The sequence below is a fragment of the Coffea eugenioides genome, chromosome 5 (assembly GCF_003713205.1).
Source record: "Coffea eugenioides isolate CCC68of chromosome 5, Ceug_1.0, whole genome shotgun sequence".
In the NCBI taxonomy this organism is placed as follows: domain Eukaryota; kingdom Viridiplantae; phylum Streptophyta; class Magnoliopsida; order Gentianales; family Rubiaceae; genus Coffea; species Coffea eugenioides.
In genome coordinates this window covers 34519991-34547519 of record NC_040039.1, presented here as the reverse complement: position 1 = coordinate 34547519, position 27529 = coordinate 34519991, and the positions used below count along the sequence as shown (strand labels likewise).

Genomic DNA, 27529 nt, shown 5'->3' with positions numbered 1-27529 from the left:
TGCAGATCTGCCGAGTTACAAGAAACGAAATAGAAAAGAAAACTTGTCTTCTTTTATCAAAGTTTCTCGTAGAGAAGGGGAAAAAAACTTTATAAGAATAAGTTTGGAGCCTTAAGAAAAACCTTTTTAATGGATAAAAGTTGAACATCTTCTCTTCATTTCTTCTCTTTGTGCTCCCCAATCCAATGTAAGTTGTAGTACCTTTGATTTAAAAAAAAAAAGCACTTTTGGGTGTTAAAAGTACTTTTGAAACATTTAATAAACGTTATTTCATAAAATTAGGAATTGAAATTTTGATGTTAAAAGTACTCTTAGTAAAAGTTCAAATTTGGTTTTTTTAGAATAGTTTTTGTGGTGAAAAAAATGAAATGTTAAATTTAATTATATTCTATATTGTGAACTAAATAAAGAGATAAATACAATTAAAAATTTTCAAATTACATATTATCCAATACAATAAACAATTATTGAATTATGTATCCAATACTTAAAAGTATTTAAATACTTAATAAATACTTTCATCAAAGTCTATTGGTGAAGTACTTTTCAAAAATTACCGCAACCCCAAATGGGCACCAAATGATAGTATCAAAGTATTGATTTCACCTACAAAAAGTTGATTTTGAAAATACAATGTACCAATGCAATAGACACAATTATGGGATCGTTGACTTTAAAAACACAACATGCTTATATGATAGACACAAACGTAGAATTTCTTTGAACTGAGGAGGTGAACCATCTTTAAACTCGTGTCTATTGTATAGTATATAGGGATAATTGCAGAAACCTCCCCTGAGATTTCTGACATTTGCACTGACCTCCCATCTAGGTTTTGAAATTGCATTCACCTCCCCTGAACAGTAACAATTCATTGCAGAAACCTCCCTGACAGCTTTTGTAGAAGTGAGATAAGAAATTTCTTCCAATTTTGCCCTCTTCTTGCTTGACAATTATTATTTGCTTGACAATTGCTTAACTAATTATCTAATTAGTTAATAGTTAAACTAATTAACTATTAACTAATTATCTGATTAATTATTAACTAATTAACTAATTAACTAATTAATTAATTAATTAATTAACTAATTTCTATTTATCTAATTAACTGCTTAACTAATTAACTAATTAACTAATTAACTAAAGCTGTTGTCTGTCCGAAACTAACAAACTATTTGCATGTTAAACTAATTAATTAATTAACTGCTTAACTAATCAACTAATTAACTAACTAACTAATTAGCAGACTATTTGCATGTTAAACTATATGCAGTATGTATTACCTATTTAAAGTGTCGGCTCTTTATGGGTATTTTACTTTCAAACATTTAATTTATGATAAAAACATCAATGTTTGTAAGTAAAATTTAAAAAGTGTTACAGTAATATTCTTACAAAAAAGGAGGGGCATAGGGCCGTAAATTAAATGTTTGAAAATAAGAATATTGATATTTTTTGTAACGCTTTTTGAATTTTACTCACAAACATTGATATTTTTATCATAAATTAAATGTTTGAAAGTAAAATACCTATAAAAAGCCGATATTTTAAATAGGTAATGCGTACTACATGTAGTTTAACATGCAAATAGTTTGTTAATTAGTTAGCTAATTAATTAGTTAATTAGTTAACCAGTTAATTAGTTAATTAGTTTAACATGCAAATAGTTTGTTAGTTTCAGACAGACAATAGCTTTAGTTAATTAGTTAATTAGATAAATAGAAATTAGTTAATTAGTTAATTAATTAATTAGATAATTAGTTAGTTAAGCAGTTAATTAGTTAATTAGTTTAACATGCAAATAGTTTGTTAGTTTTGGATAGACAACAGCTTTAGTTAATTAGTTAATTAGTTAATTAGATAAACAGAAATTAGTTAATTAGTTAATTGATTTAACATGCAAATAGTTGTTAGTTTCGGACAGACAACAGCTTTAGTTAATTAGTTAAGCAGTTAATTAGTTTAACATGCAAGTAGTTTGTTAGTTTCGGATAGACAACAACTTTAATTAATTAGTTAATTAGATAAACAAAAATTAGTTAATTAATTAATTGGATAATTAGTTAGTTAATTAGTTAAACAGTTAATTAGTTAATTAGTTTAGCATGCAAATAGTTTGTTAGTTTAGGATAGACAACAGTTTTAGCTAATTAGTTAAGCAGTTAATTAGTTAATTACTTTAACATGCAAATAGTTTGTTAGTTTCGGATAGACAACAACTTTAGTTAATTAGATAAACAAAAATTAGTTAATTAGTTAATTAATTAATTAGATAATTAGGTAGTTAATTAGTTAAGCAACTAATTAGTTAATTAGTTTAACATGCAAATAGTTTATTAGTTTCGGACAGACAACAGGTTTAGTTAATTAGTTAATTAGATAAATAGTGATTAGTTAATTAGATAAATAGAAATTAGTTAATTAGTTAATTAATTAATTAGATAATTAGTTAATTAGTTAATAGTTAATTAGATAATTGGTTAACAGTTAATTAGTTTAATTATGCAGAAATAGTTTGATTAGTTAATAACTATTAACAATTAGATAATTAGTTAATTAGTTAATAGTTAATTAGATAATTAGTTATTAATTAATTAGATTATTAATTATTTAGTTAATTAGTTAAACAATGCAGAAATAGTTAATTTAGTGTAATTTTTATTAACAAATGTTTTGTTGGGTTTGATGAAAGTACTCATCACATTCATTTGGTAAAATTAAATCATGGCAGGGGTACTTTAGTAAATTGACCCACTTTTGCCTATTAAATTGCCTCCAACTTTTGATAGGGGAGGTAAGTGCTATTTCAAAATTGATAGGGGAGGTCAATGCTATTACTATAAAAGTCAAGGGAGGTTTCTGCAATTATCCCTAGTACATATACATGGTATTCCTCCTGTTGGTGGTTTTCCTAATGTTCTTGTTTCCTGTTGGTGATATTTGGTTGCTTGTTCTTAGTTTTGGTTTTTTAATGGCTAAGCCTTCAACCAAGTCGACATTTTCTACTTTGTAGTTTGAGGGTGCAATTTGCTGATCACCTGTAAATCTGTATTGTTCTTAGCTGGAAAAAACGTCTTTTTCTCACTAGATGGTCGGTATGGATGTAGATTTCTTTCCAGTAGATTACATGGATTATAAGAACAAAGAGAAGAAGTTGGATTTGCCTAGTAATTTCTTAGTCTGAATTTTTTTCCCCAACCATGTAATATGCAAATGGAAACTCTCCAGTTACAAATTGCAATGGACAAAATTCATGGTCAGTTGCAAATTGCAACAGACAAAATTCATAGCTATATTTCCTAGAAGAAGATTTTTGTGAATGGTGATGTATAGTTTCTGGATGGAGTAGGTGAATAAAGCACTAGCATTGGTTAAGATACAATCGGGTGAAGTCTTACAAGCTTGCTATGAATGATCTCGTCTTACACCCAAACATTAGAGTACATATCATTATGTAATCTTATCACTTTTTTAGAGAACATAACACTGACTTATTCGAATGTATGGAGCCAAGCTTGTTATCAGCAGTCTAGAAAAATAGTAGCAGGCAGTGCAGCCGCTTTCGCTACCCACGACAGTGTAAAAGCTAGAAAACCACTATGGAGAGTAAAAACATTAAAGTATGCGTGAACCCTAAACAATTGATGCCAAGATTTTGGATATAAATGAATAAGTGACCGTCAAAATTGTGAAAGGGAAAAAACCTGCAAAGAATCTCCCAGCGTTGCAGTTAACAAGCTATCATAACAGATCCTATAATGTCTGACTATATTCGTCCTACTTAAAATCTATATTTGAAGAATGAGTTCAGTTCTATTGAAATGTGTAGAACCAGCTCAAGCCAATAGGGCTAAGCCTGCGCCTCAAGCTCCAACATAAGCGTGTAATTGATTTCGTTTGCTGTCTTTCCTGTAAACTGAAGTGGACCTGTATAGATGTTTAATCAGAAAGAAAAGCCTCAGATCACTTCGGGACATAGTATTTGCATGTTCATGCAGATTTCGTGCAACATTTGTACAGACAGTTGCATTCTCCTATTTTAGGTTACTGTCAGATTTCAGCAGCAAGATTGTTTTACCAATCCTGTCCACTTTTTAACGTGATTCATTGGAAGGGGTTTTCTGGGAAAAAGTAATGAAGTAGCTAACAGATGTTTTAGGAGACTACACAATCATATTGTTTCTTTTCCTCTGTCTCGGGTGCTGGAACTGCTGAGAACTATGATGCCAGCTCTAATGTTGGCACACATGGCAAGTAAATTGACTGGATTATCTCAACTAATTCAAAATGTCAAAATAACGTGCAGTGAACTTTTATGTTGATAGTAAAGCTGGCATGCTTCAAAGTATCTTTAACCTGAAAATAACCTAGTAAATGTAAAAGTATCGTAAGATTGTAAGAAGCTGTACCTGGACTGAAGTATCGATTCTTCAGGGCCCAATCATCTCGCAAGGATTCAAACTTCTTGAATGGAGCACCTGCAGGTTTGGAGTTTCATATTTAATATATGGTCATTTCAAAGATCAACTTAAAATTGAAACAAAGTCTGCAACAGTGCCGATGTCTTCAAATGTCATGCAATTAAAAGCACATGGATCAATTACTAGAAGTTTACCTTGAAGTTCCACCATCGCCTTCTTAATGACAGGTTTGAACTTCCCTGCAAAAGGAACACAATAACATCTTACGAAAATCTATGTTGAGAAGTTACCAGGTGATACATAAACTTGTATTCGATGTTAAGACGCAACAAAATTGTTCGTCAGTTTGGCATTAGTTATGTCATCCGACCGAAAAATTATCTTCATAGGATATCAACAATGCTGTCAAAGATTTCAACTGAAAGCGCTATGGATTCTACTACAGTCTCGGGCAAAAATCTTTGTAAGACATGAGCGAGCGTGAGAACATATCATTATGTAATCTTATCAACTTTTGGAGAACATAACACAAACTTGTATAAACTTCCAGGAAAGTTTTGTGAAACTCATTATTAACGTGGCCTTAATGAGAAGTGGCATTCAAAATTGCAAAAAGAAATAAAGGAAGAGTATACCATGTCTCCTTTCCACATCCATAAGAGAAGTTAGTGCTGTTCCACCAACAGTCCATTTTTCAACTGGAGCCCCTAAGTTGCCCACCTGCATATTTGACGGTGATGTTTAGACAAATTGTTTAGAAAAATTTGTTATGTGATCTTTGATTTTCAAAAAGAAATCATCAAAATAAACAAAGCGTAACACTTGAACATTCGAGAAAGTTTGTATTCATAAAACTGTAAACCAAAAAAAAGGGGGCAATTCAAACACAAACTGAGGAAATCAAGCCAGTTTTTCCAGAATGAAGAAGCACTCCGGCAGCGTAACCCAATGCATAGCAGTAATTTGTGTCAAAGTTTGAAGGTAAACCACATCTTCCCTCATAACTGCAAATCAAGGCATGTCAATGACAAATCAGTAACATTCATGAGTTTAAGGCAATATTAAAGGATGAAGTAGATGAGAAATTTCCATGTCTGTTGTCCATGAATGTTTTAAAAGAAATACAATAGCCCAAGCTATACTATGTTACCCAAAAAAATGATGCTGCCCCTTGAACTCTTTATTGTACAACCCCTTACTCCTCCTGTTCTCCAATTCAGCTTCCACCATTTGGATAAGCATCTTTTCAGTTTCAATTTTGGCAACCTAGAAATTAATGGAAACTCTTAAATCATAAATGCAAAGTGACTAGTAAAGAAACCCAGAACAGCAAAAGAGTAGAATAAAGAGTACCTGCACATTTCCATGAGGATCTCTTTCAAGTAAAAGTTGCTCTTGAATTGCTTGTGGAAGAAACTCAAATAGCTGGTGTGATTGGCTCCTGAGTTTCTTTTTCCAGTTTCCTTCTTCATCAACAACATCATGAGCTAGAATTTCATTAAGCTCTGCAATCAGCTGCTGCACCTGAGAATGCAGAATCCTGAGTCAGCAGCAGGGTACCACAATATCCAGTCTTTCTAAGATAGACAATGTAAATTAAAAGAAGAAAAAAAGGATATTAAACATTTTATAAAGATATGAGAAAATTCCAAAGCAAATAAACAGAAAAGGAAAAAAGGTAAATGAAACAATTGAAATGAAATGAAAAAAATAAGACATGAGACTTCTGTGATGTAGTTGTAACCTCTGGAATGAAATCAATAAGGCCTTCTGGTACAAGAATTACTCCATGGTTGAAGCCGAGTTCTGCACGTTTGCAGATAACATCTGTTATGTAATCAGTGACATTCTTCAGTGTTAATTTCTTGGCTGCAACCTGTAGCATTCCAGATCATTGTTTGTGACATTGTTGACAGCTATAGTACACTTAATATTCTTGACATCCAATAACGTTCTAAATTTTCAGTCATTAAATGCACTTACACTAATGTTGCAATATATTACAGCTAAATTCTCTAAACAAATGACATAAAAAGAAAATATGGACCACTTGAAATTGAAAGAAAAAGAATATATCCATAAAATATTCTTGGAATATATCTCACGAAATTTAATAGATACCATGTAGCTTTAGTTGAGGTAGAAACATGCTAATCCACCTAATTAATAGCTTAATGTAAACAAATAAAGATATATGAAGAGTCTATAACTGATTGTATATCCAGTCATTTCATAGTGTGAAAATTTGTTAGAAACTCATTAGCAAAGAGAATTTGTTAAACAACTAGTACAGATGAAATGAGCCGAAGCAAGAGACCAAGCTGCATCCTGCAGCAAGTTCACCAATGTACTTGATTGAAAGCAGCTCAGAGCACTAAAATCACTTCTTATGTGTGTAGAGAGAGAGAGAGAGAGAGAGAGCACATCTTGAGAACGATCCTAGAGGTTTTACTGACATGATTTCACATTGATTGCTATGCGTAGGTGTAACAAAGCATTTCTAGGCCAAATGAATTCGTAGTATGAGCCATTTGAGTAAGAGGCATAGCACTAAAATGGTCAAGTTAGTGACATACTCTACATGCACCTTATTTCCGAGCCAAAAAATTTTCTTGACCACATAGTCTGAAATTAATGCATACATTCCCCTATACAACTCAGAATTCATGGAGATTTTCATATTAGTGGATCCATGGCCCCTTCCTGGCCTATTTTTCTTCCCCTTTCGTTATCCATATGGAAAGAGGAAAGTGATACGCACTGCCTATTTGCTGTCCTCCAAAATGATTAGGAAGTAACAATAAGGCCAAATAGATATAAAACATCACCAATCAAATCTTCAGTATCATTAATATTTTGTCATACATCTATTCAATCAGGGCAAACATAACTAAATTTTTACTTGAAACTTGTTTCATGGGTGAAAATTGTAGTTTCTTTCCATTGATCACATAAGTTCATTGCAGTAAATTAACAGCATTGAAGTTAATTTCCAGGAATGAGCAGCCAAAGAACGATGGTTTTTGTGGAACCTTTCTTGGTTCAATTGAAATTTTTGTTCTAGTTAAAACCATGATATTCATAGTTCTGAACATTCTTGGTCAGAAAGTCATAATCCAAATGAGCTTCATGGTTTCAGTTTTTTCCTTGGGTTGCATAGATGGGTTTCCTGGCTCTATCCATTATATTTGCCCCTTTTAACTTGTACACAGTGTAGTACTAGCATTAGATCTAGATATAAACGATAAATCTGGATGACTAAGTATTTAATTACCTCTTCACCAATAATAGTAATATTTGGGTGAGTCTGCAAAGCGCATTCCAGAGCAATGTGTGAAGCAGCACGACCCATAAGTCTCACAACTACACAATACAGTCAGAAGAGGAAAAGCAATATTAGTGAGAGGTCACAATAATACCATCATCAGAACCTATTAATCTTAAACCATCTTCTGTAAGAAACAACGACATGAAATTAGCACAGGCACACTATCTTCTGAATAGTTTAATAAATGTTTTCCAAATGCACATAATAAAGCATTACTTACATGTGACTTAAAAAAATCCATATCAATAGCTGCATAAGTGTGCCTTTGTCTATCCTATATAATAATCAAGCATAAAATAATTGTAAGTGCAATTTACCCTAATGTTGACATTTGCATGATCAAGATACTCTACAGGGACAACAGGATTATTATCTAAACTTACATTGTCTTCAGCTTTATTCACTTTTGTTACACGGACAATAGGATTATTATCTAAAATGTACATTGTCTCTAGCTATATTTACTTTTGTCTTTATGGTAAAGTAGATAGATATCAGTGTCATGTTTTTGCTCGCGATCCTTTACTTTTTCTTCTTTAGAATCTAATAAGTTGTTAAAACATGGTTAACATGTGAATTTTAGTGGTTGATCAAAATATCGAAATATCCAAAGAAGGACAAGCCTGTTCAAGCAGTCGCTTGTCATCTGCAATTGTCCATGTTTCCTAGCTAAAGCAGCTGATCATAAAGAGCTCAAGAAACTAAGGATTAAAATTTCCAGAATTTACCAAAAGCTTCAGTTACGCACAGCATGGACAAGAAGACCATGCAGGAGGTAGGACAGTTCATTTGTAGTAGTCACTAGGTAATTTTGGTATCCTAGAATTTCTTGCAGCAACATTATTTTCATGTCCTGTCTTATAGTCAAATTAGAAATCTGTTTACAATTAGGACTACTATTAGTATTGTATTCTCATCTTTCCCATAAGAGAGATAAATCCTGGTCAAAGTAGGAAAGCCTGAACAAGTCTATATAATTTACATACAGTTAATAAGATATCCTAGAGCTATTAGAAGCTTTCTTAAGGTTGAGCCTAGCAATCTAGCCTTAGGTTAAAACATAAAGGTTTGTTCAACTGATTCGTAGGTAGGCAATGCCATTTCTTTTGCTTTCTTTAAAAGTTACTGCATTTTACCCTGTATTTGACCTTGGTTTCTTTTGATGTTGGTTGGACATTTTAATCTTCAAGAAATTCTTCTGGAAAAGTGTTATTCTACCAGAAGCTTTTGGATGCATTGCTAACTCATCGTTAGTCAATGAAGCAAATCCTATTGCATTGCCGAGAGAACACAGTAGGATTTAACAGGGATTAAAGCCTTAAATGAAGTAAACGAACTGTCAACTACTAAGGTATGACAGCCAAATCAACAAGATGTAACCAGCTGGATAGAGAGCATTGCTGGATCAAAGTACAGTAAGTTCTAATCATCATAAAAACTCTCAAAAAATTAGACGCAAATAATTTTCAAACGATATCGAAGTGTAGAAGTCAAACATCAACATGAAATATGAGTTCTGAAAATCTTTCTAACGGATTTGGTTTTCTTAAGTTGGTGTTTCAAACCAGGTGCTTTTTGATACATTGTCCATGGCTTCAACGAAAAATTTCTGCCTTTGATAGTCATAGACTGTTATGTGGAAATTTATTCCTTCTAACGTTATGGATAATGTTGTTGGACTGATTTCTGGATTTTGATATGTCAATTTTTCTGTCAATCATACACTTGGCGTAGTGTAACATCTGTAGAAGGTGTTATCTTTTCTTCATGCTAGTGGAACCTTAGAATCTTTGAAGGTGATAATATGGGTGTCCAAGGGTAGCAGTTTGAAGATATCTGATTTGAGAAATACAAGATTTCTGGCTCTATGAAATATCAACTGGTCATGCTGTCGAGAAGATCTCTATACACTGAAGCACATGCACATAAACTAGAGTACCATCAAGATTGGATACAATAGAGTGCCATTGTCTAACAATTCAACCATTTTTTGTTTTAGAAGAAGAAAAATTCATTCTTAGCCAAATTGTACTTGTTTTATCAGTAAATCTCATTTATCCTCAGTAGGATTTTTCCCCAAGTGAGGTGTGCTTCTCTTTGCTTTTACAGTTGTAAACATTTTTTACTCAAGCATATTTTATGAAAGGAAAAATTTGTTACTAAATTAAATAAAGGCTCAGAGAAAAGAGAGACCAAACCCAAGGGGCACAGATGCAGACAAGCAACATGAACATAATGTGCAGAGAACTCAAACATGTAATTTCATGGTATGGCAAGACATGTATGTGCATGTTTGGAAGCAATAAGATATGTAGCTTATACTAACAATCACCAATTACTCTCCTTTAGAATTTAGAATTGTAAATTAAAAAGTTGAACTGTGAAGGATGTTCAAAGCTCTGGTGCAAAATAGGTAAAATCACAAGATCAGCAATTTTATGTTATTAAAACTTTTTTACCCTTTGAAATTAGAAAAGGAGATAACTCCAAGAAAGTCCTAGGAGTTTTAATCTGGAGATAACCAAAGTTGTCGTAAAAGTTAACAGTATTCACTTTGTAGATAACAGTTAGACTTTGATGGCTTTAATAGATTCCTTTTTAAATTTCTTCCACTCTCTTCCATTGGTATGATGACATCTTTTTGTCTTTGCTATCATTCCTAATAGATGTCTTATGATATAAATTTTTATTTTCTCCAATGAAGTGTTCTCAGGCCTGCTTGTCACTAGTTAGAGAAAAGCACAACATTTTTCATTATGCCCAACAAGTGCCTGAACGTGTATTAATGCTCTTCAAAAATAACACATGATTGTCAGTACATTATTTAAAGGAGTCACATTTAATTAATGTATTTTGAACTGCTTCAGATCACAAGTTTTTGGATTGTTTTAGCTAACCACAATTAATATACTCACAATGATAGTATTTCCCTGTTGAGCGTGCATCTATCATAACATTTCCAATCATTTCTGCATATACCTGTGTACAAAAGAAAAAGAAACTGCTAAATACTAGAATTTAGTTGTCAAGCTCAATTGAGCAAAAATCAAATTGGTGTCAGAGAGCAGACAATGATCAAGTTTTACAGTAGCTGCTTTGCATGACAATGTTACTTCTTTTTGCAGAAATAAAAAATTTCCTGTCAACTAGATGATACATGCTTCTATGACAAATTTATGCTGCAGGAAATCAAGCTACATTATATAATTTGATTGAACTAATAAAAAAGGGATAACCTTGCAAGCAGTGTCAAATCCAAAACTTGTTGGAACTTCTTTGCATTTCAAGTCACCATCAATGGTCTTTGGGCATCCAATTACCCGAGTTTTCAAATTTTTGGCCCTTCAGAAGACAAATGAATTTAAAAAAAGCTATAAAGAATAAGTGGAGCTGCAAAACTCATCAAACAAGAAAATTACAAACCTGAAGTTTTCAGCAAGCAGACAAGCATTTGTGTTAGAGTCATCTCCTCCAATAACTACAAGACCGTCCAAATTAAGCTTCTGTGCTGTTTCTTCAGCTTGCTTGAACTGAAAGTTACACATAATCTGAGTTACTATAAGCCTACAACTTGCCAAGATGGTGAACCACTATATATGTGAATCGATATTTCCAAAAACAAGAAAATTAACCTGTTCAGGAGTTTCAATCTTGTCTCTCCCGCTGCAGATCATATCAAATCCACCCTGGCCAAAAACATTAGACAGAGAACTCAAAATCCAGAAGAATAGCCAAACTCCAATTCTCTTGCTTAGAAACATGTCCATTAAAATCGATTAAAATAAGGAAAAAACTTTTATGAAGACAAAAAGAACTTCAGTATGTGGCATCTGCACCAATTAGTCTTGGAGTACAGTGTGTGATTTCCAAATAGATGTCCGCGATGCGATTTTTGTAGCATATAAGTGTTAGTAGTTTCAAGAGTGATGTCAGTCTCATAAGGAGACATGAATATTAGCCTAATGACACCCCTGTCTTCAAGAAGCAGTACATCATGATAAAACATCTTACTTGATTTCTGTAAGGATAAATGAAGTCTGTTGTCAACTCCACGTATTTGCAGTTCATAATCCCTGCTGGACCACCCCTGAAACCATAAAGTGTGCTACCTTTTGTTCTTTCCTGCAAATAGTCTGCAATCATATCATGAAAAATGACTCTGAGCTGACATCCTCAATACGTAGTATCTAACCTTTTGCTGATGATGATAATGATATTACACTAGCAACAATTAATAGCTGTAACATCAATTAGAAGATAAAAGTATTACCAAAAATTCCACAAATAACATTATGTCCCCCAGGAGCCTGTCCTCCAGACAGCACTACACCAATCTTCAAGCTCTGGTTCGATGAAAGAGCCCCAGATGAATCACCAGGGACAAGCATGGCTGATGGCTGTCCAAACAAGTTTGGAAAGAGTTTTGCAATTTCATCTGCAGCATAAACAAGATAATATAATTCTTTCGTTGTCCTCGTAGCATTTTATTTTCTCAATATAAGCCCAACATTCATGAAAGCCATGGGAAACACTTGTTACATGTAAATTAAGTTAATCAATAGTCTATGTCCGATTATTTACTTCCCTATTAAAAACTCTATGGTTAAGGAATCCTTCTTTTTTGTCAATCATCTTCTTCTGATTCCCCAACTCACCATATATATTAGTATCCTGAATATCATGTAAAATAAACAACAAATCAAGACTCATATTTGTCAATTGACACTCGTGTTGTTATTATTATCTTCCACACATATATGCATATAAATCATCATGATCCCAAAAGAGTAAAGCCACTCTAGATGCCAGGTTCCCATTTGAACAATGAAATTTGTGACTGAAAAGAAACTTTCACATATTTCCACCAACCTAAAAACACAAAAACCAATGCTCACTAATCAAGAAGTCATGAAAATTCGAGTCTCCAACGCCTATTTCTTGCCATAATAATTCATTTTCCTTAAATTTTCACTATGAAATCTCATCTACATGAAAACCTCAATCCACAATCAACCAAGATACTAGAAATTTCAGACTAAGCATTTTTTTACACGATTTTTACGTACAAATCTTTCTTTCTTCTATTTTCATGCATGAAACTAATAAATCAGAATATATTATCGACATGGGTTTTGCAATTAACGTCAAGATCAACGAAAATAACAAAAACCCACCTGGATTTCCTGCGGCAGAACTCGGGGGTCCATCAACGACATTGAAAGAATCCTTGAGAACTGAAGGCAAGGGAAGGCTTACATCAAGACGGCTGGCTTGTAGCTCGCTGTAAAACGAAGCTAAACGTCCTGGATTCGACATTTTGGTGATTGTTATTGATAAGTAATCTATATATCTCTTTTTTAATGTACTTTGTGTGTGCTTTTTGTGTGTGTTCTTGGTGGTGGGATCCTGGAAGAGAGAGAGAGAGAGAGAGAGGTTGAAGTTGAAGACTGGGGAGGGTTGTGTGAAGAATTGTGAGTTTTTTTAGCAGAGAAGGCTTGGAAGTTTGAGAGTTGGTTGAATGTGGGGTTAAATTGAGGTTTGGTCCTATATTTTATGAAGTCTTCACTTCTTTGCTATATAACTTTCTATTGTTTATGAATAGGTCCTTTAGTCGAATTCTAGATTTTCCATTTTAGCAAACTTTATAAGAAAAAATTCACATCTTGTGGGTAAAAGATATTTCTTCTATAATTTAATTTCCAACAAGTATTTCAATGGTGATAAAATAGAAGATTTAGACTGATGTTTAGTATCAGAGATAGAGGAACCTACAAGATAGTGCTATTTTTCTTGGCAGGATTGAACCTACAAGATAGTGCTATTTTTCTTGGTAGGATTAATTACATTTGTACTCTTTAACTATATCCAAATTCTTTATTTGGTTCCTAAAATTCATAGTGGGTTACTTTAATTTTTATAAAACCTATCCTAGTTTCATAAAATTGATAATTCAATCCAAAAGATGAAACGGATCTTGTGTCCCACTTCTTGTTACATTCTTTGTTTCACCTTTTATTATATTGTCATTTCTGCTTTAATAATACCATACTTTAATTTTTTTTTTCTTAGGTTTCAATAACTATTAATGTGGTAATACAAAAAAAATCAATAGACTTAAAAGTAAAAATACATAGAAAAATGATATTTTTATGAATTTTCTACTGTAATTTTTATATTGTTTGTTTCAGACTGTTATATTTTATTTTTTACTATTGTTTGTTTTAGACTATTATATTTTATTTTTTTTACTATGTTAATAGTTATTTGAACTTAAGGAAGCAAATAAAATTTAAAATATGATGTTTATGAAGGGGAAATGACAATATAATAAAAAGCGAGAGAGATAGTGAAACAAAATTTGGGATAGAAGATTCATTGTGCTAGAAAACTAAAAGAGCAATGGCGACATAAGTCTGGTATGGCCGTATGGGTGCATGGGAGAAGAAAGGGAAATGTATATCTTTGAAATTGAGGATCCATTATACATTTTCGGGACAAAGTATTATTAACCCTTTTTTAATTATAATAGAAAATATAGGTTGTTAAATGAAAATTTTACAAAACAAGAAGAACATTAAAAATCCACATTCTATTTTGAGATAGCATTATGAATACACATTAATATCAAAGAAACCCTACTGCCTTATTTTACATGCTTATGTTTGGCATGTAGGTGCAAAACACAGATACTCAAAATAGGGAATTCTTCTGGCTAAAAGTTTCAAATCCTTCTCAAAATATTCTAAAAATGTTCAGAATTTACACAATTCAAAATTAGCATATTCAAAGCGAATCAGTCAATTTGAATAGAGAATCATCAAGAAACTACCAAAGATTACTTATACAAGGACAAAATTCCATTTAAAGAATACAAAGTTCAAGCTTCAGTTCGGAAAATATATTGAAGTAAATTTAAGCTACAGGATTTCTAAAAGGGTAAATTACACACAACCCCCCTATGGTTTCATCTATTACTACATGACCCTGTAATATTTTAAAATATCCACTTCACCCCCTATGATTTTATGTAAAGTGGAAACATGATGGAAAATAGTTTATGTAACGTTGTTAGTTGAAATACCAATAATACCCTTACTTAAATACTAAATTAATTGATGATTTAACCATCTTATATAAAAATATCGAGAGATTACGTGAATAAGTGTAAAAATTACAGGAGATAAAGTAGGTATTTATACAAATCATAAGGGGATTACATGAATGTCAAAATTTTATCGCATGAGCTTTTAAAGCGCGTTTGGTATAAACACCATAACTAATTGTACATTCCGTCTATTTGTCATTTTATATAAAAACTATAGGAGGGTTATGTGGCTATTTTAAAATTTTTGGGGGTCATCTGGCATTATATAAAACCACAAGGGGGTAATGAATAATTTACCCTTTCTAAAAACCATCCGCAACAAAACATTGCTTACCTTAATCATCAGATTCTCAGCCTGACAACGAAGGACGTTTCAACTTGTTTTGCAGAATACTCCTGCTGAGAAAGCTGCACAAGATGGGCTTCAAATAAAAGATCAAACATGTTTAGGGAAATGTTATTTGCACTCCTACTATTCGTTATATCATATAATCTAATAAATGAAAATTATATAATAAAAATGATAGTGGGAATGCAAATAATAAAAAAAGGGAGTGTAAATAACATTTTCCTATATTTATTGGGAACCAAAACATAAAATCAAACTAATTGACCATGAAAATTAACATAAGAATTGGAAGTTGTAATACCCATGAATTTCAAAAACATAAGAATTGAAACTAGGGATGTTAATGGTCGAGTCTTACTCAGACTCAACCGAGACCCATCATTTTTTTTTATAAATCTAGATTTAGAAATTTAAATTCAGATCCTATCTTCCTTGTTAAAGAATCATGAGTCCGAATAGGATCTGGATTCATATAATTCAGGACCAAATTCAAACCCGAACTTAGCTTTGAATCATAAGTAGTTGCTGATATTTCAAGAAAATATAGTAAGTTAATAATATTTTCATATTTTTAGTTCACATATTTCTTGCAAGAAACATTGTTGAATGTTAATTTTACTACTTGAAACTGATAATTGGATTATACATATATTATTTTTAAAATTCATTTTAATATTATTTTTAAAATTTTAGTTTATAATTGCACATTATAAAATGCCTACAAGTATCCACTTGGAACCTAACCCATAAGGGCTTGGATCCGAGTGTTTAGTTTTAAACCCATAACACTCTAGGTTTGAGTTTGGGTATAAATAAACTTAGTGGATTTGGGTTTATATCTAAGGAATCCAACTCACATTTTACCCGTTGACGTGTCTAATTAAAACAGAAACAAAAAAGCAAATAAGCAAAATTTCATTTCCAGAAAAAGAAAAAAGAAAAAAGAAGTCACATAGCAATATCTAGGGGTATAAATGGTGCTAAACAAGTCAAACATTCTTGTGTTCAAACTTATTTGATTATTTTGACGAGTTTGAAATTTCATTCGAACTTGAATTTTTTACTTCTTAAACCTAGTATAAACAAACTTTTATTGAATCGAGTTCAAATTAAATAATCATGAAAATTAACTTTATCATCTAGACTAATTAAATAAAAATTAGTGAATTTACCATTAAGTCCCTTTAAAATTTATCACGTGTAGGTTTCTCTGCTGGTTTTCAAGGAAAAAAAAAAGGAACTGGAAAAGTTGATCGGAATTACAGTTTGGGGACCATATTAGTGTGTTTTATTTATGTGAGAACGCAAATGCATCATTTCAAAGTGACGCAAAAGTTTGAACAGCAAAATGTGATGCGCATATTATGCATATTTCCCGTAAAGATGATTATATGATGCAGTTTTAGTAAATTCACTTCTTCCAGTGAGCCAAGAATATAACACTCTTGAAAGAACTATTCATTGAGATGTTTACTTAGGTGATTATGGATGATTCATCTGCTTTCCTTGAACTCTGTTCATCAGTTGAGTTACAAATAAATTTGATCATCACGCAATTGATGCAATTAACTTTTCTCTAGATACAAAAGTCCTCTTGTAGTTTCTTGATCACGGACTTCTGGTGGTCCTATTGAACTAGCCCAGCCTGATACATCAAAGTGTCTTAACCAAAGCAAAACAAGTTCGCGATTTATCTGATCCGTTGGAGTTTCGCATTGTAACTTTCGTTATTTTCTAGATCTGTTAAATCTAGTGATTTTTTAGATTAGTTGTTTTTGTGATATGTTTAATGTATTTTCTGCTATTGGTATAGATTTTACGGAATGAAATATTATATTTTATCATAAAAGAACACCTGAGTTTTCAGTGATGAGAAATGAAATATGGAGATGCTTATGGTTTACTCTGTATCTCACTTCTGCAAATTTTTACCTGTGCCTGGACATCACATGCATTTAGTCATTAGATTGCATTCTTATACATGATGTTGGCTAGTGACACTGCCTGGAATGCAAATCCCAAGAAAAGATCAGGTAGAAAGCTTTGAATAAAAATGATAATTATAACACAAGCAAGCTAAAATCATATTTTCTTTGATGAAAGTGCATTTTGCAATCCTCACTGCACTAATCCAGACTTGAAGGCTTCCAAATCTTAATCTTTTACTGGGACAAAAAGAATAATCTGCTAAGACTTTTGGCGCTAGAAAGAATACTGAACAACTTCTTCAGGACTGCAGGACTATCCCGCTACCTCCTTAGCTTCTATATCAAATTTGATCTCCTTCAAGTCCAATTTATCATCCTTCCAACATGGTAGCTCCACCAGTTGTCCATTAGAACTATTATAGTGTTGAATCTTGTATTGGTGTCTCCTGGCAACAATAAGGAAAACTAGGAAATTTATCATCCCCATCACTGCTAGCATCCAGTAGAAGTTCTCCAACTTAGCTCTGTTGAGGTTGCTCCTAAGCCAACTTCCATTTACCGTGTTTACTATGGACACAAGCAAGCTGCTAACAAAGTAGCCCATTGAAAGGGTGGCAAGAAATAGACCTGTGCTCATGGATTTCATCCTTTCTGGTGCCTCCCTGATGAAGAACTCAAGCTGACCTACATAGGCAAAAGCTTCTCCAGCACCAACAAGGAAAAACTGAGGGACAAGCCAGAATGCACTGATTATCTTGTTGTGTACAACGAAACTTTCCCTTCGTTGCTTTTCTACGATTCCTGAAACTACCATGCCAACAACTGAGAATATGAGTCCAGCTCCAACGCGCTGAAGGCTTGCGATTCCTTGAGTTTGGCCAGTGATTTTTCTCGCTAGGGGAACGAAGACCCTCTCATTTAGGGAAGTAAATAGAAGAATGCTGCTGAAGAGAAAGAAAGGCATGGATCCTGAAGGCACTTCAAAGGTACCAATTTTTCGGTTCATAAAGGTACCTTGCTCAACGCTAAAAGTATTCATCTGAGAGTACACTGTCCAGAAAAGTATACACGTACACCAAATAGGGATGAGCTTTAGTACCATTTTCACTTCTTCAACCTCAGACACTGTTGAAACTATCCAAGGGTTATTCTGGTTGTCATTGGCAATTGCAAAGTCATCAAGAATTGCAGCCTTCTCAACCCACCTGCTTGATAGAAACAGAAAATTGTTAGAATCTGTTTTACTGCAGCAGTTGATATTTCAATACAATTGAATGCTGTCTTGTTAACACTATCGATTTATTTGAGCTTTACGCGTAAACTTCCCTATCTTGTTAATCATTACAGAGTTATCAATATTCCCAAGGCAGAATGGATCTCATCAATTGTGGAAATGCACTAGGGTTCAATACTCAAGTTGTCAGCCTTGCGACTCTTCACTAGAGTAAGCAATATGTGCAGATTGAAGTCTATACTAACAAAGAATTGGTAATTACAATTCACAAATAGATGTATGATTTACCTGAACTTTTCTGTATGTGGAACTTTTGAATTGTAAAATCCATTCAACATGTTTGGTTTAGAAGGAAGAGGGAGGCTCCTCTTTTTCAAGGCCAAGAAAATCACCCTATATACAATAGTCAATGGACTTCCCTGCGGCTTCTTGTACCGATACAATGGTGTACCAGAGAGCAAAACTGTGAGTGCAATGATCATTGTACCAGCTGATATACCATATCCCCATCCTCTGCCTACATTATCTTGGATGTAAACCAGAACTGTTACAGCGAACAATGATCCCATGCTAATACAGAAGTAGAATCTGTTGAAGAAGTAGACCATGGCCTTCTCCTCTTTTGGATCTGAATTATCAAACTGATCAGACCCAAAACCTGAAACATTTGATTTGATTCCTCCACCACCCAGTGCTATAGTATAGAGAGATATGTAAAGCATTGCTAGTTGCCCACTGCTTGCCTCTATACATTGCTGTTTTCTGGGGTCACTGCAGGGTGGGGGTCTCATGCTATGGAGTGATGTGGTCAGTGTCAAAAATGTCACTCCCTGTATGAAAGATTTGATTTCTCAACAATTTGATGCATTTGTAATAATCATGAAATTAATTTATTTCTTGCCAGCAAAACCAAGAAGAATACAAAAAGTTATTGCCTTGCCTGTAATCTATGAATTATGGTTCTAATATTAACTTAGCTCTAAGATTTGCGGTGTAAATTGAGCAATGCTTCATTGGAGAATTAGGGTTAAAACGATTGTCAGAACAACTATTTCGCAAATATAGTACAAATTTGTGCAATGCATGTACCAAGAAGACAAGCATTGCATATAAACAAAAACATGTGACTTTAACATGAAAAATTGCTGTTAGACCCTGCCAAAAATGTCCTGGCCACTCTTCCCTACACAAGAACTATTCAATGAATTTTGATTCTTTCAGCTAGCTAGTGATAAAAGTTTTCATATCAATTATGGCCAAAAAGTATAATAAAAATATTTTGATTTTTGGTTATCCATGAAAATAGATCTGAGTATAACATCACCTAACCATTTTATGATATTGCAATAGTTCAGTCATAGTTTCTTGCAACAATCAACCAAAAATTTCGTGCTTCTGTGAACTCTATGGTTGTTTCCATAATTTAATACCAAAGTTCATAAGATCAAAATGAGATTATACATGTATCCCTGATTCAGAATGAACAGATTAAAGATTGATTGAGAATGGTAGTATAAGATTTTGTGTGATTGGTCTGAAGTGGACCACCGGCAGTGATGCAAGTGCTATAGGCCCTGGAGAACTTGAAATTTGTTTTATGTTCCTTCAAAGTATTTATGATTTCAACTGTACCCTTTCTGAACTTAGACTTAGCTCCCTCTAAAATTCTGTATAATTTATAATGCTATCCCCCAAATCACACGTCTTTATAAGTCTTACCCTAATCCCTGTCTTACTAAGAAATAATTTTGACTATAATTTTTGTAAGAATCAATTCTACCAAGAAGAAAAATCTCAAAAATTAGTGTGTTTTATTTTGCAGTTAAATATGGGGGGTGTTTAGGGTTATGTAGCTTATACATAATACATCATTTTTTTTTTTTTTTGTTCTTTTTGGCAAATCAGGTGAGTTGATTCTCTTTTGTTGAATACAATATCAAGTTCTGTTATGGAAAAAGCCACTTTGTGGATGCTCAATAATTATTTTAAATCTTCTATGGTGTCATAAAACCAGGACGCAAAAATCATTACTATAAATTGTCTGGTTAATTTTAAACAATTATTTTGATATCAGAATTTTGCAAATCGAAAGATTCCAATAGTTTGTAATTATTGTGAGGATATGCTTTTGACTAGCCAGTGAAATCACATAAGCCTTCATACTTAACAAGGTTTTTCAAGATAGAGAAATAAAAAAGGGGGAATATTCTTTATAATAGGATATACTTTTTAGAGTAAAAATTTCGAAGAAAATGCTCAGATAGTTTTCTGCACCAAACCAAATGAACCCTGAAGAACACTCCAAACAAAGCGATACTTGTTTTTGATATACTTTTAGAGTACTTTTTAAAATTTTTTATTGTATTTTAAAAACTAATTTTTGAAACACACTCCAAAAACAGGGAATCCAAACAAAGCGATGCTTGTTTTATACAAGGGAACCTGACGCCATAAGTGAGTTTGTCCGTCCCCCCTTCTCTTGCAGCGAAATATTGTAAATATTTATTCAATTTGTGAGGTAGCAAACCAACAAATAAATAAGTGATTCTTGAAAAAGATTGCTAAGTACTTAATGCAAAAATTTTAAGTAAAAAAAGGTTTAAAATCAGGTACTAGACAGCTTTTAGCTAAAGACGAATCTAAATTTAAAAGTCAAAATCAAATGTAAACAATTCAAGATCTAATAATGACACTCAAATAGTTTAATATTACATATTACGTCGTCGTGCCGATATATACTACTTTTTTACTAAAATTGTTTTAAATATATCTTTTTACTCTTTTTTTTTTGTTTCTAATTCTTGAGAATTCGCTTTGGCATACTAAATAATGTCAAGCTGCAAAAAATGTGACCCTTAAGTTCATTATTTGGAAGGGATCGAGTGCCTTGCTGTCACGATTCTTTTAGATGTAGCCCCTTTGTCGCTCTGACTCGACAGAAAAAAACAAAAAGAAAAAAGTTCATTATCATCAAAACAAAGGCTCACCAAGGCACAAATAGAAGCAGATATAGCAACCGTCAAGTAGCGGCCAAGTTTAGCATCTGCCAAGAACCCGCCAAGAAGGCCAAGAAGATTGAGAGAGCCCATAAAGTTGCTGACACAATTTGCAGATTTCGAAGATGAAAGATGCAAATCTCCAACCAAATATGTCACCAAGTTCACGGAAATTCCCATCACAACAATCCTTTCAGATAGCTCGCTCCCTATACCAAAAGTGTGTTCATGTTAAAATGACTCTCTATATTCTGCGAAAGACTAAACTTCCACCATGAAAAATTGAAACAAATAAAACGAGTTGATAATGGACTTAAAATATGATGGAATAAATGCGTTTATTGCAAAAAACAAAGAAAAAAAAGATGATAACTAATACGAAATTAAAATAATTAAGCACCTAAAATGCGTCCTGCAGCAAACCATCCACCAGTTCTTGTTTTATCAACTGGATTTCCTCGAAAATCAACTACTTCTCCATTATTTGCAGCATCTTTATCAGCATTGCTATCAATTAGAACCTGTTCAATACAGTTAAGAGAAAAGTAAGTAGTGAACATAATTAAGCAAAGGGATAGCTAATGGTGTAGTTAACATAGAATTCAACTAAGTAATAAAATTTGTTGCTAAGGATAGCTAAATGGTAGTATGGTACTCCTACCATTTTGTTTTTGTGGACTATGGAGAGAAAGGAAGAGAAAATGGTATCTTAACTCTTGCTTAGGTTTGAGGAATAATGGAATATATATATATGTATATATGCTGTATATATAATAATGAAAGCTGAGAATTATAGTTGGCAACTATTGTATGATATCCACATGTCCAAAGCAAAAAAAAAATGTGTGAAATTATAAGCTTTTTTGTTTGCGAATGTTTTTGGAAGTATCAGCCTGTGGTTGTGATTCTCCAATGCAATAATTAGAGCAACACAATTAGAAAATGACATCTTTTTTCTTTTCTAGAGGTGGAGATGACATTCTTACCGAAAAAGAAAAGAGGTGGATATGACACCTCTTTATCCCAATCAATTTCTTATCTCTATGCATGGGACCATTAATTATTGCACTTCACGCCGTATAAAATCAGGAGAGTTTTGGCCTTTTACCATAATTGCATATTACCTCTGCAAAGTTAATTTTGGAAGCCTTCCACATATTGTAAATTGCTGGTTAATTGCATTTTGGACTCTTGAATTGTAGACGCACTTTAGTCCTTAAACTGCAATTTAAACATTTGACTCTCTAAAGTATAAAATTTATTCTACTTTAGTACTTAAACTTTAATCTTAGACACTTTTTTACCCCTTACAGCATGAAAATCATCCCACTCAATTGTCAAAATTAATAGAATAGCAAGAAAGTGATGCCGAAAGTGGGACGAAATATTCCATTAGTTTTATTGTACTAAAGTGAAATGAATTTCATACGTTAGGGGTAAGTATCCAAAAATAAAATTTAAGGACTAAAATGAGAATGTGCCTAAATTATAAGGGTCCTATTTTACATGGTGGATTATACTTGAGATGTACCACACATAAAGTGTTAGCCCCAATAATCAAAGATAAGTAAGTTAACAGTGTAGTCAATCCTTACTTTTTTTTTTTTTTTTTTTACACTTACACATGATGCATGTATCTAGAAATGATAAGTAAAAATTTTTAAAAAAATTACATTGTGAGCATAAAAAAGTTTTAACCGATTAATCATCAGAATTGAAAGTTTTGTTAGTTGTATAATGAGGAAGAGTCTTTAATATGAAAGTCTTGTTATCTAATTCAAAATAATTATGTAGTTCTTATACCATCTGGCGTAAATTAGCACAAGTTTGGTGTAAAATTTGAGCTTGTAATTTATACTTGTATGAAATATTACAATTACACTGAAATTATACAAATTTACACCTGATGTTATTAAATTTATACAATCCGTTTGAACTAAAACTTGTAAGGCTCCAAATCCATATCGAATTATTACGAAGTCATCCAATGCGTCATACAATTGCTTCTGTAATTCCTTGGGAATTTTTGAGAGGGCAAATTAATTTGTCCCAATAGTTGGGAGTGCTTTTAAGGACAATCCTTGCAGGGGCATGTCTTCATGGTTCCACAAGATCAAAAAAGCCTTTTGGTAGGATTCTAATCAAGATATGCATAATTCTCCCTTACAAAAAAACCCCAAAGAAAAAGGGTGCTGTACCAGTGCTTCCTTCGGTGACAATGAAATGGAGATTTTAAGCAAATGAGTTGAGATTCATGACATAAAATCTATATTCACATTTCAAAGATCCTTTTCTATGCATCTATAATTAATCTAAATCGGCTTATATAATAATTTTCTACATTGTCAACACAAGAACAATAATCCTTAAAGAATCTTTGTTTTCTATTTGGAAAGAGTGTAAGAGGGACCTGTATACCAAACATTTTGCAACATTAACTTTCCAAATGGCATGCTCAAAATACCCTATTAACATCTACAGCAACTCCATTATCCCCATCCCTAATCCGAGCCCGCCACCACAAAACTCAAGAATGTGCTGATGCAGGGAACTTTGGCCTTGTTTGGCAAGCAAGTTTTTGGCCAAGTTTGTCTACTATAAGTTTTTTAACAACTTTATTATAGTAATCTCAAAAAACTTCTCAAAAATTTTAAACTATGCACTTCAAAATATCCAAAAATTTACACATTTCAAAAAATTTTTCTAGAATTTCTAAAGTAAGTTACAGTAAAGTTTTAGACAAATACCCAAAAAACTCACTTGCCAAACGGGGTCTTTGTTATCTTTTCAAGAAAGGTAATGGGACAGAATTTGCTTATAATAGAGGCTCTATTTCTTCTAGATTCAATTTATCTACCATTTATGTTAAATAGCAATCCCTTTTCAAATATGTGCTGTATTTTTGTTGATTATCTGTTTTAGTTCCATGGTGTGAATCAATTTGAGGTGTCCAAAGGAAAAACCAACGAAAATGCCGACTGCATTCATGACATTTCTCAACCGCACCTTGGTCTTTGGTGTATATACGTGAGAAACTAGAAGACGCCTCTCAAAAGCAAAAAAGATGATAATAACGCAAGTGTCCTTATCTATGTTAGGTAGAGTTGCTGGTTTTTTTTTAAAAAAAAAAAAATTTTGTGTCCGACAAGAGAGAGGTGGGACTTAAAAAATCAAAGGAAATGAACAGAATTGAACCCGGGACATCTAATTCTACAACCTCTAATTGCTGACTTGCTGACTTGTAAAGGTTTTGTTCATCTATAAAATCACTTATCGTTTCGGAAAAAAAAAAAAAAAAATTGCTGACTTGCTGGCATCTAAAAATGCATGGATGTGTCTGCAGTCAAAAAGTAATGAAAAATTTTGATCTTGCTAACTTTCAAGTGCTCTGGTATACATTTGGGAATCAGAATTTGATCATCAGGTTTTGTAATTTGGTGGATTGAGTTTGACTACTTAAAAAACGTTGAGCGGCCTTGTTTGGAAGCCAAGTTTTTTGCCAAGTTTGTCTGCTAAAAAGTTTTTAAAAACTTTAGCTACAGTAACCTCAAAAAACTTTTCAAAATTTTTAAACTATACACTTCAAAATATTCAAAAAAAAACACATTTCAAAAATTTTTTTAAAAATTTCTACAATAAGTTACAGTAAAGTTTTAGACAATCACCCAAAAAACTCACCTTCCAAACGGGGACTTCCGCTACTTTACCTTAAAATTCTCCCAAACAAAAAAGAACAGTTTATATTTTCTTTTCTTCTTCTTCTTTTTGATATATACACAAAACATTCCACTCAAATTCAACTTAAGGGGAAAAGATAATAGAAACCTTCACATTTGGAGAGAAGAATTTTCATTTTTTTTTTGCTAAACAAATAGAACCAAATTTTCTTTTTATTTTTTAACCCTCTCATTCCTTTTCTTAAAACTCCTCGAAAAACAAATTAAAAGAGCAAACGCAAGTGGAGACCTCCCCAACAAAAAAAAAAAAAAAAAAAAAAAAAAAAAAAAACAAAGCACAAACCAATGATAATAACGTAAGTGTCGCTATCTATGTTAGAAATGCTAATTTGCTGTCATCTGAAAATGCTTAGAGATCTGTAATCTGCTGTTAAAAAATAAAGAAAAAGTTGATCTAGCTAACTTGCAAGTCCTTTGGCCTACATTTGGGAGTCAGAATTTGGTAATTAGGTTTGAATCTTTCCACTCCTTTAGCTTAAAGCTCTCCCAGAGACCCAAACGCAAAAGAACAAATTCATGTTTTGTCTTTTTTCCTTTTTAATACAGATCATACCCATTCAAACTTAGTGCAAGGGAAAAAAGATAACAAAAGTCTACATATTTGAAAAGAAGAACTTTTAACCAATTTAATCCTTCCTCTTCTTTTTTTTTGTGCGAAAAACCAAACAAGATTAGAAAAACAAATTACTCTCTCTCTCTCTCTCTCTCTCTCTCTTGTAGAAAACATTTCATCCAAACTTAAAGTGCATTTGATAAAGATGAAATCTAAAATCTGAAATTTAAAATATGAATTTGTTAAGTTACTAAATTATTAAGTATTAAAATCTTAACAGTTGAGTATATTTACATTAAGTGATAAATAAATAATTTATTATTTATTTTTTAAAGTAAGTTTTGTCTAGACAATTTAAAGATACTAAATTAATTAAGATGTTCTATGTTTTGTATGAAATATGCCTGAAGATATTAAGGTGTGAAATCATTAAATTTAAATGTTGAATTGGGTAGAAACAAAAGATAATAAAACATAAACTCCCCTTTTCTTTTCATTACTTTCCTTACCTTGTTCAGTTGTTTGGCCTTATACTCAATAATAATTACCGGCTGAAAAGGGGCTAATTACTCAGAATATCGTTGAAAAAAAGGAAAAGTCGGACGTTTATGGGTCTGACAAGGGTTCACTGCAAATCTATGGCTGTCGGGCTGTGTCTGCCCGGTGTTATGAACTGAAGTGATTAATCATGCAACTGGCAGTGATTAACCATTCAATTGGAGAGGATTAAGAGATGAGGAGAAATGAGAGAGAGAGAGAGAGAGAATACGAGGGAGGGAAATTGAGAGAGAGAAGGAAACAGATTTCTGTTATTACTCTGATGCCTTGCAAAGCGATAGGCCCCGCTTTTATTACAGTTCACGTGACTCAGCCACTAACTAACTAAACTGACTTTTAAATCCCTAATTAATCAAAACGACAACGTTTGGCCCTTCCCAATTTACAAACCCTGATTCAATTACCCGCCATCCTAACAATTCCTTCCCCATGAAATCAGACTTGTCCTCAAGTCTGGAATTCAGGAAACTCATTCTCAATGAAAGTCTTGTCCTCCCAAGAAGCTTCATCATAACTCAGATGATTCCATTTGATCAGGAACTGAATGACAGGCCTTCCTTCACGCATGATTACTCTCCTTTTCAATATGGTTTCTGGTTTCAACGGACATTGATCATATTCATCCAGTTCTGGCAGGTTAGGGAAGCTGCTGTGTAGTGGCCCCAGTTTTTTCTTTAACAAAGAGACATGGAATACAGGATGTAGTCGTGCCTCTGATGGTAGTTTAAGCCTATAAGCTACCGCCCCAATCCTCTCCTCCACCTGAAATGGTCCATAGTATTTTGCTGACAACTTGAGACACTTCCTCACAGCTATAGTCTGTTGCCTATATGGTTGCAGCTTTAAGAACACCCAGTCACCCACAGAAAAGCTCCTCTCAGTCCGATGTTGATCTGCATAATGTTTCATCCTTTGTTGAGCTTTTGCTAAATATTCCTTAATGCAACTTGAGATTCTGCTTCTCTCTTGAACCATATTGGACATAGCAGGTACCACTGAATCCATATAGGGTCCTAAGGGCAATGGTATAGGTCTGTAACCAAACAGAGCTTCAAAAGGAGTCATATCCAGACTAGAATGATAAGTGGAATTATACCACCACTCTGCCAGTGATAGCCATTTACTCCACTGTGAGGGAAGTTCCCCTGTCATGCATCTCAAGTAACTCTCAACACACTGATTTAGCCTTTCACTCTGCCCATCAGTTTGTGGGTGATAAGCTGATGAATAGTTCAGTTCCACTCCCACTATTTTGAAGAGTTCCCTCCAGAACACACTAGTGAATACTTTATCCCTATCAGTGATGATAGACTCTGGCAA

At 33.0% G+C, this 27529-nt stretch overlaps 2 protein-coding genes across 2 annotated transcripts; both read right to left on the bottom strand.

Moving 5' to 3' along the window:
* Positions 1 to 3850: 3850 nt before the first annotated feature.
* LOC113771441 (pyrophosphate--fructose 6-phosphate 1-phosphotransferase subunit beta-like) lies at positions 3851 to 15197 on the bottom strand. Its single transcript, XM_027316020.1, has 17 exons — positions 15189 to 15197; positions 12924 to 13155; positions 12020 to 12184; positions 11761 to 11882; positions 11382 to 11435; positions 11173 to 11279; positions 10986 to 11091; positions 10665 to 10728; positions 7696 to 7784; positions 6166 to 6297; positions 5775 to 5945; positions 5572 to 5687; positions 5314 to 5425; positions 5057 to 5141; positions 4616 to 4660; positions 4410 to 4478; positions 3851 to 3927 (listed from the first exon to the last, which is right to left on the bottom strand). The coding sequence occupies exons 1-17, from the start codon at positions 15195 to 15197 to the stop codon at positions 3851 to 3853; spliced, it is 1755 nt and encodes a 584-aa protein (XP_027171821.1).
* Positions 15198 to 17119: 1922 nt separating this feature from the next.
* On the bottom strand, positions 17120 to 22110 carry LOC113770691 (protein NRT1/ PTR FAMILY 6.4). The gene is made up of 5 exons (XM_027315239.1): positions 22023 to 22110; positions 21762 to 21882; positions 21353 to 21570; positions 18654 to 19195; positions 17120 to 18336 (listed from the first exon to the last, which is right to left on the bottom strand). The coding sequence occupies exons 1-5, from the start codon at positions 22023 to 22025 to the stop codon at positions 17445 to 17447; spliced, it is 1776 nt and encodes a 591-aa protein (XP_027171040.1). The 5' UTR covers positions 22026 to 22110; the 3' UTR covers positions 17120 to 17444.
* Positions 22111 to 27529: the final 5419 nt, after the last annotated feature.

Coding starts and splice junctions, on each gene's coding strand:
- LOC113771441 (XM_027316020.1), bottom strand. Junction 11,883..12,019: donor TGTTATTTGTGGAATTTTTG/GTAATACTTTTA, acceptor ATATGATTGCAG/ACTATTTGCAGGAAAGAACA. Junction 5,426..5,571: donor GGGCAGCATCATTTTTTTGG/GTAACATAGTAT, acceptor CTTGATTTGCAG/TTATGAGGGAAGATGTGGTT.
- LOC113770691 (XM_027315239.1), bottom strand. Junction 21,571..21,761: donor TGCTGCAGGACGCATTTTAG/GTGCTTAATTAT, acceptor CTTTTGGTATAG/GGAGCGAGCTATCTGAAAGG. Junction 19,196..21,352: donor CTGCTTCTATTTGTGCCTTG/GTGAGCCTTTGT, acceptor TCTTTCATACAG/GGAGTGACATTTTTGACACT.